At 46.3% G+C, this 11,774-nt stretch overlaps 1 protein-coding gene across 3 annotated transcripts in view; it reads left to right on the top strand.

Annotated features, from left to right (window-relative positions):
* The window catches only part of SVIL (supervillin), a 122,619-nt gene that overhangs the window by 59,326 nt on the left and 51,519 nt on the right, over positions 1 to 11,774 (top strand). For 2 of the 3 annotated variants that reach the window (XM_077771714.1, XM_077771715.1), the window contains 4 exons: positions 251 to 390; positions 3,933 to 4,176; positions 4,611 to 5,184; positions 5,998 to 6,223. In XM_077771714.1, coding sequence (XP_077627840.1) covers positions 251 to 390; positions 3,933 to 4,176; positions 4,611 to 5,184; positions 5,998 to 6,223 — 1,184 coding nt within the window. The remainder of the gene's footprint in view (positions 1 to 250; positions 391 to 3,932; positions 4,177 to 4,610; positions 5,185 to 5,997; positions 6,224 to 11,774) is intronic. The other variant, XM_077771713.1, reaches the window with a different exon arrangement.

The raw sequence follows: 11,774 nt of genomic DNA, 5'->3' as shown, positions 1-11,774 counted from the left end.
TCCCCCCACCCCCCCCCGCTCCCTGCAGGGCCCCTGGGTCCCATCTCGCTCTGGCCCGTGTGCCCCTGTCTGAGCCCCCGGCTGGTGTGGCCACTGGCCAACACCGCCAGAGTGTGGACTTCTGAGAATGCTACCTGCCTCCCAGATGGACGCTCCCAGAGGTCCTATAGGGGGACAGAGCAGAGATACTCTGTGGCTCCAGTGCCCTTTCCCCACGTTTATAAGGATTCCATATTGTTTCTGATCTTAGGAAATGGAAAAATCATTTGATGAGAAAAATGTTCCAAAGAGACGCTCAAGAAACCCGGCCGTGGAGCAAAGGCTGCGGCGGCTGCAGGACAGATCTCACACCCAGCCCGTCACCACCGAGGAAGTGGCCATCGCAGCCACGTAAGTCCCCCTCGTGACCCCTTGGTCTTGGTTGACATGTCTCCTTGAAGGAAAAAAAAGGGGGGGGATTAGAGACTTGTAAGTAAAGTCAAGCAATCAGGAGATGGTTTAGTTAGAAGCCAACAGAGAAATTGGTTCTCTGGGATTCTGCTTACTGTGGTCTCTCCGAACTTTGTACTGGGATGTATTGCCTGTTGGATCTCCTAGAAACAGCTAAGGAGGAATTTAAAATTTTTTTTGTCTGTGCATTTTGAAATCTTTCTTTATAATGGAAAATTTAAAACATGAGATTTATTTTTTTAAGTTGTTATTTATTGATTTAGAGAAAGAGAGAGAGAGAGAGAGAGAGAGAGAGAATCCCAAGCAGGCTCCATGCTGTCAGCACAGAGCCCAACGTGGGGCTCCAGCCCACGAACCATGAGATCATGACCTGAACCAAAATCAAGACACATAACCGACTGAGCCTCCCAGGCTCCCCTAAAACATGAGATTTATATCATGGGCCTCCGTGTATTCATCACCTGGTTTCCACAGTCAGCAGCTGGCCAGTCTCGCTCTACCAACATCCCACCCCTTTCCTCCTGCATTGTTTTCAGGCAAACCCCAGATACCATTTCACCCATCGGTATTTCAGCAGATATCTCAAAAAGATAAGGGTTCTTTTTATTTGTCTTTAAATAATCATCAAAAAACCTAAAATATGACTTGGAAGTTTGACGACTTTCTGTACATGAGGAATAGGTTCCAATGTGTTCAGAATGGGTTTCCCAAAGTAATTCATTCAGAGATCATTGTTTCAATCAAGTGACAACTTTTATCAGTGTTTTAAAAATTGCTTTCACCCTTCCCCTGGACGGACAGACAGACACACACACACACACACACACACACACACACACACACAGTGTTCCTGAAGAAAAGAAGTTCATCTCATCCAGGGCACGGCCATCCCAAGAGGTGTCTGTGGCAGCCCACATCTGTGTACCTGCTGTGAGATCGTTTTCTTACCCAGCTGTTCCTCAGCCTCCTGGAGTATTTGTGGATGAGTACTTCATGCGTTTGTTAGGACCTCGTAGCAGATGAGCTTTTTTCTTTTTTTTTTAATATTTGAGTGGCTGTTGTAAACTAAGAAGCAACTACCTATGGGAGCTTATAAACATTTTGTACATATGAACAAAAATGATCACCTCGTAAGGCTCCCCAAATCTACTTTGATGTGCTTTATAGATTATATGAGGACACTGATGTTTTACAAAATGGACGGAGAACAACATTCCAAAACATGGGCATAATCTACTGATTTGCCAATGTTGATATTGGCTTTCCCTTAAGTTGTTTTAAAAATCAGGACATTTACACGTAGCAAATAATTGTATGAAAATATTGATTTACTGTTTCTGAATTTAAAACTGTGTTTTCCTTTAATGCTTCTCTTCTTCTCTCTCCTTACGAATGTTCCTCCTTTGGCAATTGCTTTTAAAGTGAACCTATCCCTGCTTCGTGCTCTGTGACCACCCACCCTGTAATGGCAAGACTTCCTAGCCCCACTGTAGCTAAGAGCACTGTGCCGCCTGCCAGGTACTGGACAGAAGTAGCTGCATGAAGCCTGAGGGCGAAGGCCCTAGACAACAGATGCATCTTGCAATCTGAATGCCTGCCATTTGTTTGAGAAACGAGTCAGAGCCACAGGTTGCTCTGGGAGCGGATGGCGCTTTGTTTTGTCATACTGCGAGACGCCGCTAACTCCGTGTGGGCCTGCATGGGAAGACATTTCACCTCCCTGCTTACGCCGTGTGTCGGAACTAGGATCGCACTAACTCATTTATCCACTTGTTTTGTTTCTGTTTTCCATAATCGTGGTCATCCCTACAAAATTTCATTCTTCTAAAATACTAGCACTTAATAAAGATTAATGGGAAAATGGGGAGTTAACATGAATGTTGAAATTCCAGTAATACCCTGGTTTTTTAAAAAAACACTTGTGATCATAAAGACATGCTAAAAACAATCCTGTAAATTTCTAATGTATAGAGAGACAAGGCCATGACATTTTGGGATTGAGACAGTAATAATTCATAGTGTCTGCATTAGATGTTTTACTACTAAGTTTTCAGTTGTGGTGTTTTGAAAGGATGTCCTTATGGCATGTAAATATCCCCTCTGTTTTACTGTGAGGGACCAAATCACAACAGCTAAAAGTCAAATTAAAAGAAGTCACATGTGGCACCTCCCAGAAGTAGGGGTCTCTCCGGGAAGTAGGTGGCCATTGCTCTCCCCATTCTGAGTTATCATCCATTATACCCTGGAACACTGACCCTGCTCTTTAGTCTGGGACAGCTTGTGAATTGGTGATTAATTGGAGTCAAGACAGGATATACTGTTCACTGGGCTTAAGAATTGGATTTGCCAGTGGCTTAAACACACACTGTCATAAAGTTTCCAAGATCCACAGTGACCAGGTAATGGGAAGCCTTCTCCTCTACCTGGAAGTTGGAGGAATTTTTCAGCACCTAATTTCCTTCACTTTTCCAAGTTACTGGTAGAAAGCTATGAGAGAAAATGCTACACTAAAGGAGTGAATGAACCTTTAAAATGGAACCATTTGTGTTTACCTAGTGAAAATCAAAACTTTTTTTTTTAATATTTATGTCTAGGAGAGAGAGAGAGAGAGACAGTATGAGCAGGGGAGGGTCAGAGAGAGAGAGAGACACACAGACTCCGAAATAGGCTCCAGGCTCTGAGCTGGCAGTCAGCACAGAGCCCGACGCGGGGCTCGAACCCATGAACCGTGAGATCATGACCTAAGCAAAAGTCGGACACTCAACCGACTAAGCCACCCAGGCGCCCCAAAACTTTTTTTTCTTAAGTATTTTTATTTTTTATTTTTGAGAGAGACAGAGAGAGTGAGCAGGGGAGGGCAGAGAGAGAGGGAGAATCTCAAGCAGGTTCGCACTGTCAGCGCGGAGCCTGATGAGGTGCTCCATCTCACAAACCGTGAGATCATGACCTGAGCTGAAATTGAGAATCAGACGCTCAACCAACAGAGCCACCCAGGCACCCCCAAAATCAAAACTCTTTGTTCCAGATATGTTGTTTGACCAAATGACTATATTATTTCCTAATTCTATAAAATGGAAAGAATACTCCTGAACCACATATTTAGATAATGTCTAAACATGCCATAGGTAATGCCTTGAGACTCCCTTTAGCCTTACTTGTTGATACTAACATACACGTCCCTCTAAGATAAGGCATATCCAAGCTGACTTCAGTTCCTTAAAGAGGAAATTCACTTTTTAGAAATAATTCAGAGATAAAGATCTGCCCTTTGTGAGATCAGTAATACTAGTATCCCCAGCCTGTTCTGCTAGTCACGGTCTTCTTATTACCTAAACGGTGCCCCCTCCTGTTTTAAATTTCTGCAGGGAGAAATCAGCCCTTTCCAAAATCAAGTGACGCTGGGAAGAAAGTTAATATTCAGAATTTAGCAGTGGGCTTTTGTTGGTTTTTTATCTGTGTCACTGACTTTTTCTCACTTTCAGATTACAGGCATCTGCTCACCACAAGGTGTTAGCCAGAGACCAGGCAAATGAGGCCAAAGAGTCTACCGAACAAGGTGAACCTGATTCCTCCACTCTAAGCTTAGCAGAGAAGTTGGCCTTGTTTAACAAATTGTCCCAGCCAGTCTCAAAAGCTATTTCTACCCGAAACAGAATAGACATGAGACAGAGGAGAATGAATGCGCGCTATCAAACGCAGCCGGTCACGCTCGGAGAGGTGGAACAGGTGGGTACGCTGTGATCTGGCTCCTCTGCGGGTGGGTTCTTAAAACATAGGGACACAGTGTCACTTCTAGGTTAGTAATGTAATGAAGGGGATCCACCTGTGATCTGTAGGCGACTCTGTAATAACTCCTTTCCTAAGACAGACAGACATGCCAAGTACATTTCGCTTTTCTCGTTTTCCTAATTCACTTGCTGAAACCAGCTGGAATGAGTGCTTTCTGGAGAGAAAAAATAGGACGCACAATCTGCTTTTCACCCAGATGATTCTGATTAATGAGATGCGTTATATAAAATATGTCTAGGGTTGGCTTCCCGCTCAGATAAGCAGGGAAACTACACCGCATGTACTATTTCAGTCTATGCCAGTCTGTAAACTGGGAGTCCCATAGACCGTGTTTTTGAATCAGCTGTTTGCATTTTTAACTGTGCCTGCAGGTGCAAAGTGGAAAGCTCATTCCTTTCTCACCTTCTGTTAACACATGTGTGTCCACCATGGCATCTACGGTCACTCCGATGTACGCGGGGGATCTTCGGACAAAGCCATCTGGGGACGACATCCCAAGTGCCACTGACTATAAACTTCCATCCTCAGTAGAAAACTCAGAATCTCCGGTCAGAAGCATTCTGAAGTCCCAAGCCTGGCAGCCTTCAGCAGATGGTAGTGGGAGCAGAGGAATGTTGAGAGAGTTTGGAGAGACAGAAAGCAAGAGAGTCCTGACAAGTGGCGATGGTGGTAAAGTGTACGGGTCCTATGAGGAAGCAGAGCCATCGTGCCCTGCCGTTAACAGAGTCTGGGAAGGAGACAGCCATAAGGAACCCAAGTATGCTGTTCCGAGAAAGGGAAGCCTGGAATTAGTTCATCCCCCCACGGCTCACCTTGGTGATGAACTGAAGGAATTTTCCATGGCTAAAAGCATCGCACAGGGGAGCCCAGACTTGAGGGACAGGCAGCCCTTTGAAGAGAAGGTGGATGTGGAGAATGTCACAAGAAGGAAGTTTTCACTAAGAGGTAGGTTACTGGTCTGAAAGTTTTGAAAACCAGCTGGTTTTCTGGTGTCTGCTTGATTGATTACATGTGTTTGTGATTATTCTTCACTAAAGTAAGAAGACAGTTTATAACTAGTATTGGTTACAAATCAGGGTGAAACCTACTCTCCCCAGATTTCCCTTTCCCTTGAATGTGACCTGGATTGATCAGTTTCTCAGCAGTAAAAATACCTGGAGCTCTTCCATGCACCCTGACAAGGATTCCTGATGACATTGGGCACATTAACTCACAAAACAGTCTTGTGACCTGCAAGTCCCTCTTATGAGTTGATGACCCCAAAGGGCTGGGTGAGCACAGGGAATAAGGACTTGAACCCAGGTCTGTAGATTTCCAGACTCTTTCCACAGTCCTGTTATGCCGACTAGGAAGCTATATTGCTTGTGGCTTTAATTCTTCTTCTGCATTTCCATAAAATGATCACGTGTAAGTTACAGTCGTGGTTTTGGTTTGTGATTATAGCCATTTGAAACATAAAAAGTTTTGTTTTGGAGGAGGAGAAACGTTCTGCAGTGTGTAGTTAAAGTTAACATCCTGTGTCTTGCACATAGGAAAAGACCAGTGGTCACAAAACCATTGGCTGTGTGCAGTAACCTACTGGGCAGTTTGGTTTCCTCCCAGAGTGTAGCCTGCTACAGATTTGCATAAATACGAGTGGATTGGGTCACCCCCTGCGCCCACGGGATTGAACTCTGGGTGCGGGGCCGCAGAGGGTGAATACCCGGAAGAATGTCTGCCTGGAGGAGTGAGTGCTGACGTTGCTGCTCTCCTTCCCAGCAGCAGAGTTTGGAGAGCCCACTTCTGAGCAGCCGGGTACAGCTGCAGGGAAGACTGTTGCTCAGGCTACAACCCCCATGTCCCGGAAGCAGCAAGAGCCTTCCGAGCAAGCACAGGAGAGGTACTCCAGGAGTCCGGGTGCAATGTTTGCTGCCGGAGAGATCAAAGCGCCAGGCGTGGAGGGCATCCTCGATTCAGCCAGCAAAACCATGTCGATTAAAGAAAGGTAATGTGATTTGATGATTGGAAAGTAATTCTGTGGGGGAGGAGCTTGTAAATTGCTTGTAGAAAAAGATCTGAATAATGGGCAGAGGTGACGTCGGGAGCCCGGATGTTCAGGGGTGGTAACACCCGAGGAGCGCCTGTTCCAGACTCAGACGAGGAAAAACCGATGTCTGCCTGCATCATTTGTTTGCCGTTCCTTTTTTTTTTTTCCCCCATATGAAATTCTTTGACTATCCAGTGATGGCAGCAGAGATCTTGGTTTTTTCCACATCAGACACATGGCCTCAAATCGAATGTACCCACTGCTCTGTGACTATTTGTCTGCCTAAAGTATATGAATGAAGGTAAATCCATATTTGGGACATCAATCTTTGGGATTGAAATCTAAGTTTTCTTTATTCTGCAGAAAGTGAAATGGATGACTTTGCTGAGCTGCGTTTAGAAACTTTATATCAGGTAAAAGATTGCATTTGAGTATCAAGTAACGCTGTAACCTCATTTTACTCAAAAGAATAGTGGAGGGTAGAAAGGCTGTGTTTAAATAGGACAGATACAGGGAACCCGAGCTAACTATTTCAGGTTACATTTGCCTTGTTAGCCTTTAGCCACCGTGGGATTAAGCAGCAAAAGATGTAATTGTGATAGGAAGACCAGCCGCCAGAAAGATCTCTGTGCTTCTCCAGCGTGATCAACACACCTGTCCGCCATGCCCATCTAGACCCTTCCTTAGCACCTCCCACCGCTCAGAAGTCTTCTTGCTCTGTCCGACAGTGGTTACTCTTATTTTTCTGGATACAGTTTGCACTGCCTAAGACTATACATCAAACCAGGGTAAATACTCTGGTTTCTCTTCAGATTGGCTTTCACGTCAAACCAGGATGAGAATTGTTTATTCTGTTTTTCAAGCGAGCTTTTTGAGCATTACTCATAAAAGGCTAGGTGGGCGGAGCCTTTGTCAACTGACAAATTAGAAAGGTTGTTAACTTTTACTTTTGCCTTTACCTGTTTACAGTTCACAGATGCAGGTGCCTGGGTGGCTCAGCTGGTTAAGCGGCCAACCCTTGGTTTCGGTTTAGGTCTTGATCTCACAGTTTGTGAGTTCGAGCCCCACGTCAGGCTGTGCACTGACTGTGTGGAGCCTACTTGGGATCCTCTCCCTCCCTCTTTCTCTGCCTCTACACCCTTTGCTATCTCTCCCTCTCCTCCCCCCCAGAATAAATAAATAAAACTTTAAGAAAAATTCACAGTTAGATGAGGCTTCTAGACCAAGACTCAGACAAAGGGCTGCTGGGGCAGCTAAATGAGAATGATGTCTTGAATCAGGGAGGCTGCCTGGCCTGTGCTGGCTTGATGTCCTTCTCCAGTGAAACCTGGCCTAGAGAGACTTTGGTCCCCAGAGATCCTACTCTTGATAATCAAGTGGGGTAAGAAGGAAGAGCCATCATTTAAGGGAATTAATGACAAATGTCATTCACCCACCAGTTCTGGTGTTTTATACATCAGGAGATATTTCTGGAATAAAATTCCAGTGAAAAATACCATTATGCTCTCATTTTTCTCAGAGGCTCATAAAGTAGATTCTGCATCTGTGGGTATAATCTGTCAGTTGGGATTTAGGGCTTTTGATGAAGAAGGTTGGTGTTGATCCACTATGCAGTAAATCTTGATTCACCTGCCCATCTTTAGTCAATTTCAGTTGATCTGTGTCTTTCTGAAAGCAGTTTTAATCTTACTATAGGATTCTTGTTTGTAGAAAATACGAGAGACTATAAAGGGTTGCTTCACCACCCGGGCCTCATAGATGTCCAGGGAGTTCAAGAATGGCTGTAAGGTTTCTGGGACCTCCCTGGAACTGGGTTCAAAACCCGCTGTCGGCTAGCGGGAGACGGGACTTCTCACAGCCCCTCCGGGAGATTCCGGACTCCAGTCTGTTAACAGCCATGATAGTAAAGAATACTTCAGCTGTTCGTTGTTTTTTTTTTTTTAATAAATGCTTAAAAAAAAGGATGAGGGCCGTTTTATTAGCAGCTATGCTTGTCATAAATTATGCTAACAGAAAATATATTGCCAGCCATCCTTTCCCCCTTAATCTTGATAGTGCTTTCATTTGGACTTTGCTGAAAGAAACAAAACTGTGTATCTTTACAATCCATCTGTGATCATTTTTCCCTAAGTGGGGCCCTGATCACTCCCTTCTGTTAAGAAAGAAAGAATGAAGCTTGACCCATTTAAAATAAGAAGGCTCTTTTATATATTATGTGGGCCTTCCTTTTTCTTTGGTGAGGTGACACATAAGACAGAACTTTTCTTTAAAAGTTTATTTATTTATTTTGAGAGAGAGAGAAAGAGGGAGGAGGAAAGAGAGGGACAGGCAGACTCCCAAGGAGGATCCACACCGTCAACACAGACCCCGACACGGGGCTCAAATGCACAAACCGTGAGATCATGACCTGAACTGAGATCAGGAGTCGGATGCTTAGCCAACTGAGCTACCTAGGCGCCCCTAAATGGAACTTTTACTCCGTATTTTACCTTCTTCTGACTGCCTCATTGTACTGAAGGAGGGGTTTGGCTCCCACATCCACTAGGGCCCACTTGGGGAGTGGGACCAGGCACAGGTGCTGGTCTCCACCTTCCCCATGGTCGGTGGGCTGAGACTGCCGCGTGCTCACCCTGGTGTGCTGGCAGCCAACGTGTGTGTTCTAACGAGGAAATCGACCAGAGGACAGCAGTGCTGGCGGGACAGCCGGGTCAGAAAGATTTGCCCTCCTCTGCATTAATTTTCTCAGTGCACGTGTTCTTCGCATGGCCTATTTCCAGTTTCACATTCACATTTCAGGCTCTTAAGAGAGACTGGACTTTGCAGAGTTCCTTCATCATTTCTGCTAAAAAAACTGCAGCCCCAAGGATGCAGTTCTGGCCTCCTCAACCTTGTGTGTTGTCTCCTTTCTGCTCAGGATAGGGGCATGCTGAGCCTCTGCTGTGAGGAGCACCGACGTCATCTGCTGCCTCCGCATTTCTTATGCACTAGCTACCTCACTTCGTGCTGCAGTGCATTTAGTGCTCCCTTGCAGGGAGCCAGTGCTGTCCTCACTTTGTACATGGTAACAAGGACTTGGAAAAGTGTAGCAACGAAGACATTACAGGAAACCCTCAGTACGCTCCCCTTCTATAGGGCAGGCTGGCGGCTCAAGGAGATGTGCCTAGAGGTTCCTTCTCTTTCTTCATCTTCGCTGATACCCAGAATATGAGGTTTGAACCCTCACTAGCACAAGACTTAGGATACAGTCGGCTTTTGCCCCTGGATTAGTAAAGTCACTGTTTCATAACCTCTTCAGAAGTATACTAGGCTATTAGAAAACTTATCCACGGTTACTGAGGCAGTGGTATCTGGGCTTTCGTATTCAGGAGAAGATTACTAAAAAAGGCAAGAAAGCCATCCTCTCACGTGAGAGCTTAGTTGAACTCCCTGGAATGGTGAGGAATGCGCCCCACGCCTCTCGCCAGCCTGCAGAGTCCCTGCACATGTCTCCACCCACCCGTGGGTGCTCCCCACCAGCCAGCAACTGTGTCCATGCTTCCCTGGCTGGGACCAGAGGCTCTTGCTGGAGATTTCCGCCACCAGAGGGCCCCCAGATTTACCTAAGAATTAGGACCAGAGGTGTCTTTCCCTTTTGCAGCCTCCCTTTCTGATCTTTGCTTCACCCTCATTTAAAAGACACACTAGCTCACTGCTGCGGCCTGCAGACTAGCCAAGACCAAGATCTGATCTGAGTACCACTCGGTGCTGGTCAGACCCGTCTGAAATCTGTGTTGTGCCTGTGATTGTCTGAAATGAGGGGGCATTTTTAAAGGGGGGAGAGAAAACCCACATAAGACTAGGGACATGTGGTTTGCCTCTGTCTCTGACTATTTGACCCAGTCCTGACTGCCGTGAGCCCGCAGAACCCGTTCTAATCAGACAGGCTCTCAGACCACGGCCGCTGAGCACAGCCATGCCAGGCCGGTATTCCCTGCCGACAAAGTGTGGGCTGTGGCAAGACAGGCAGACCTTTCCCCCCGGGTGGCCTGGCAAGCACATGGCACAGTGGCCCCTGGCCAGGCCTTGGGGTCAATAGGCTAACACAGTGCCACTCGTTGGGCTCTCCACCTCAGACTAAGCAGATGCCCAGCCTCTCCACATCACAGCCCTGCAAATAGTGCTGGACTTGGCGGATGTTACAGGCGCTGACAGTTGTTTGAATTGCATAGGCAGTAATTTATGTCATGTGTAGGGCCAGACGTTTCGCTCCTCGGCCCCCCGCCAGCACACCGCGGTCTCGTCGACTCCGGAGGGTCGTGGGATCGCAGGAGGAGAGAACGTGTTTGGAAAGGTCTCCCGCCCCCCTCAGCTTGTTGAACACCAAGTAGGAAATCTGAAGGGACAGGAGTAATACATTTAAGTTTCCGTGCATGTTATTTGAAAGTTACCCGTCATTTGCACTCTGCGAGCTAGGGTAGGGTCCAAGTACCATATGCGCTGAATCGAACCACCGTGTCTTCCATGTTATTCTGGTTACTCTGTAATCTTTGGAAGCCCCTGATGATGACGCTGCCAACACTTCCAGAAGCAAGATTTCAGGTTTTTGGAATGGAGGAATTCTTTGAAGACCATCCTGGGGGGGTGGGGAAACATTATAAGAAAACCAGAATACTATGCAGTGTCTAAAACATGAGGACAAACCCAGTCTGGTCAGCTAACACACTAATGTAGTGAGGCAAGCCACCACCTGGGAGTCAAGGCACCCCTGCATGGGAACCATATTGCCCTGACCCACTGACATACAGCCTGACCTCAGCCAATGAAATCCTTGGCCGATGTGTGTGTTCATACCTCGCCTGTCCCATAAGGAACAATAATCAGTTTCTTCGAGGTTGGTGTGCAGACCAGTAGAGCATGAGAGGGCCTATAAGGTGATTTGTAGATGCTGCAGTTTAATTTTTCAAAGTCAGGTTTACGTAGCTCAGGGCGGCTATCAGGGAAACCATATGGTTTTTGGATTGTGTTGTGATTGCTCTGGGTTCCTGGGATCCTTGTTGTGAGAATGTTCTTGAAGACTGTGGTGCGTCATTTCCCATAAACCCAACTCATGAGGATGAATTTGACTTTTTAAAAAAAAATTTTTAAATGTTCTTTTATTTATTTCTGAGAGAGAGAGAGAGACAGTGTGAGCAGTGGAGGGTCAGAGAGAGGAGACACAGAATCTGAAACAGGCTCAGGCTCTGAGCTAGCCATCAGCACAGAGCCTGATGTGGGGCTCAAACCCACGAACCATGAGATCATGACCTGAGCCGGAGTTGGTCACTTAACCAACTGAGCCACCCAGACACCCCTGAATTTGACTTTTTAGGTTCTCTCAACTCATTTGGGATCAACTCTGAGGAAAACAGTGGATGGCTGGGGCACCTCGGTGGCTCAGTTGGTTAAGCATCAACTCCTGATTTTGACTCAGGTCATGATTTCATGAGTTTGTGAGACTGAGCCCCACATCACTGGGCTCTGTACTGACAGT

The sequence above is a fragment of the Crocuta crocuta genome, unplaced genomic scaffold (genome assembly GCF_008692635.1).
Source record: "Crocuta crocuta isolate KB4526 unplaced genomic scaffold, BGI_CrCroc_1.0 scaffold457, whole genome shotgun sequence".
Lineage (NCBI taxonomy): Eukaryota > Metazoa > Chordata > Mammalia > Carnivora > Hyaenidae > Crocuta > Crocuta crocuta.
This window is presented reverse-complemented; position numbering and strand designations above follow the sequence as displayed.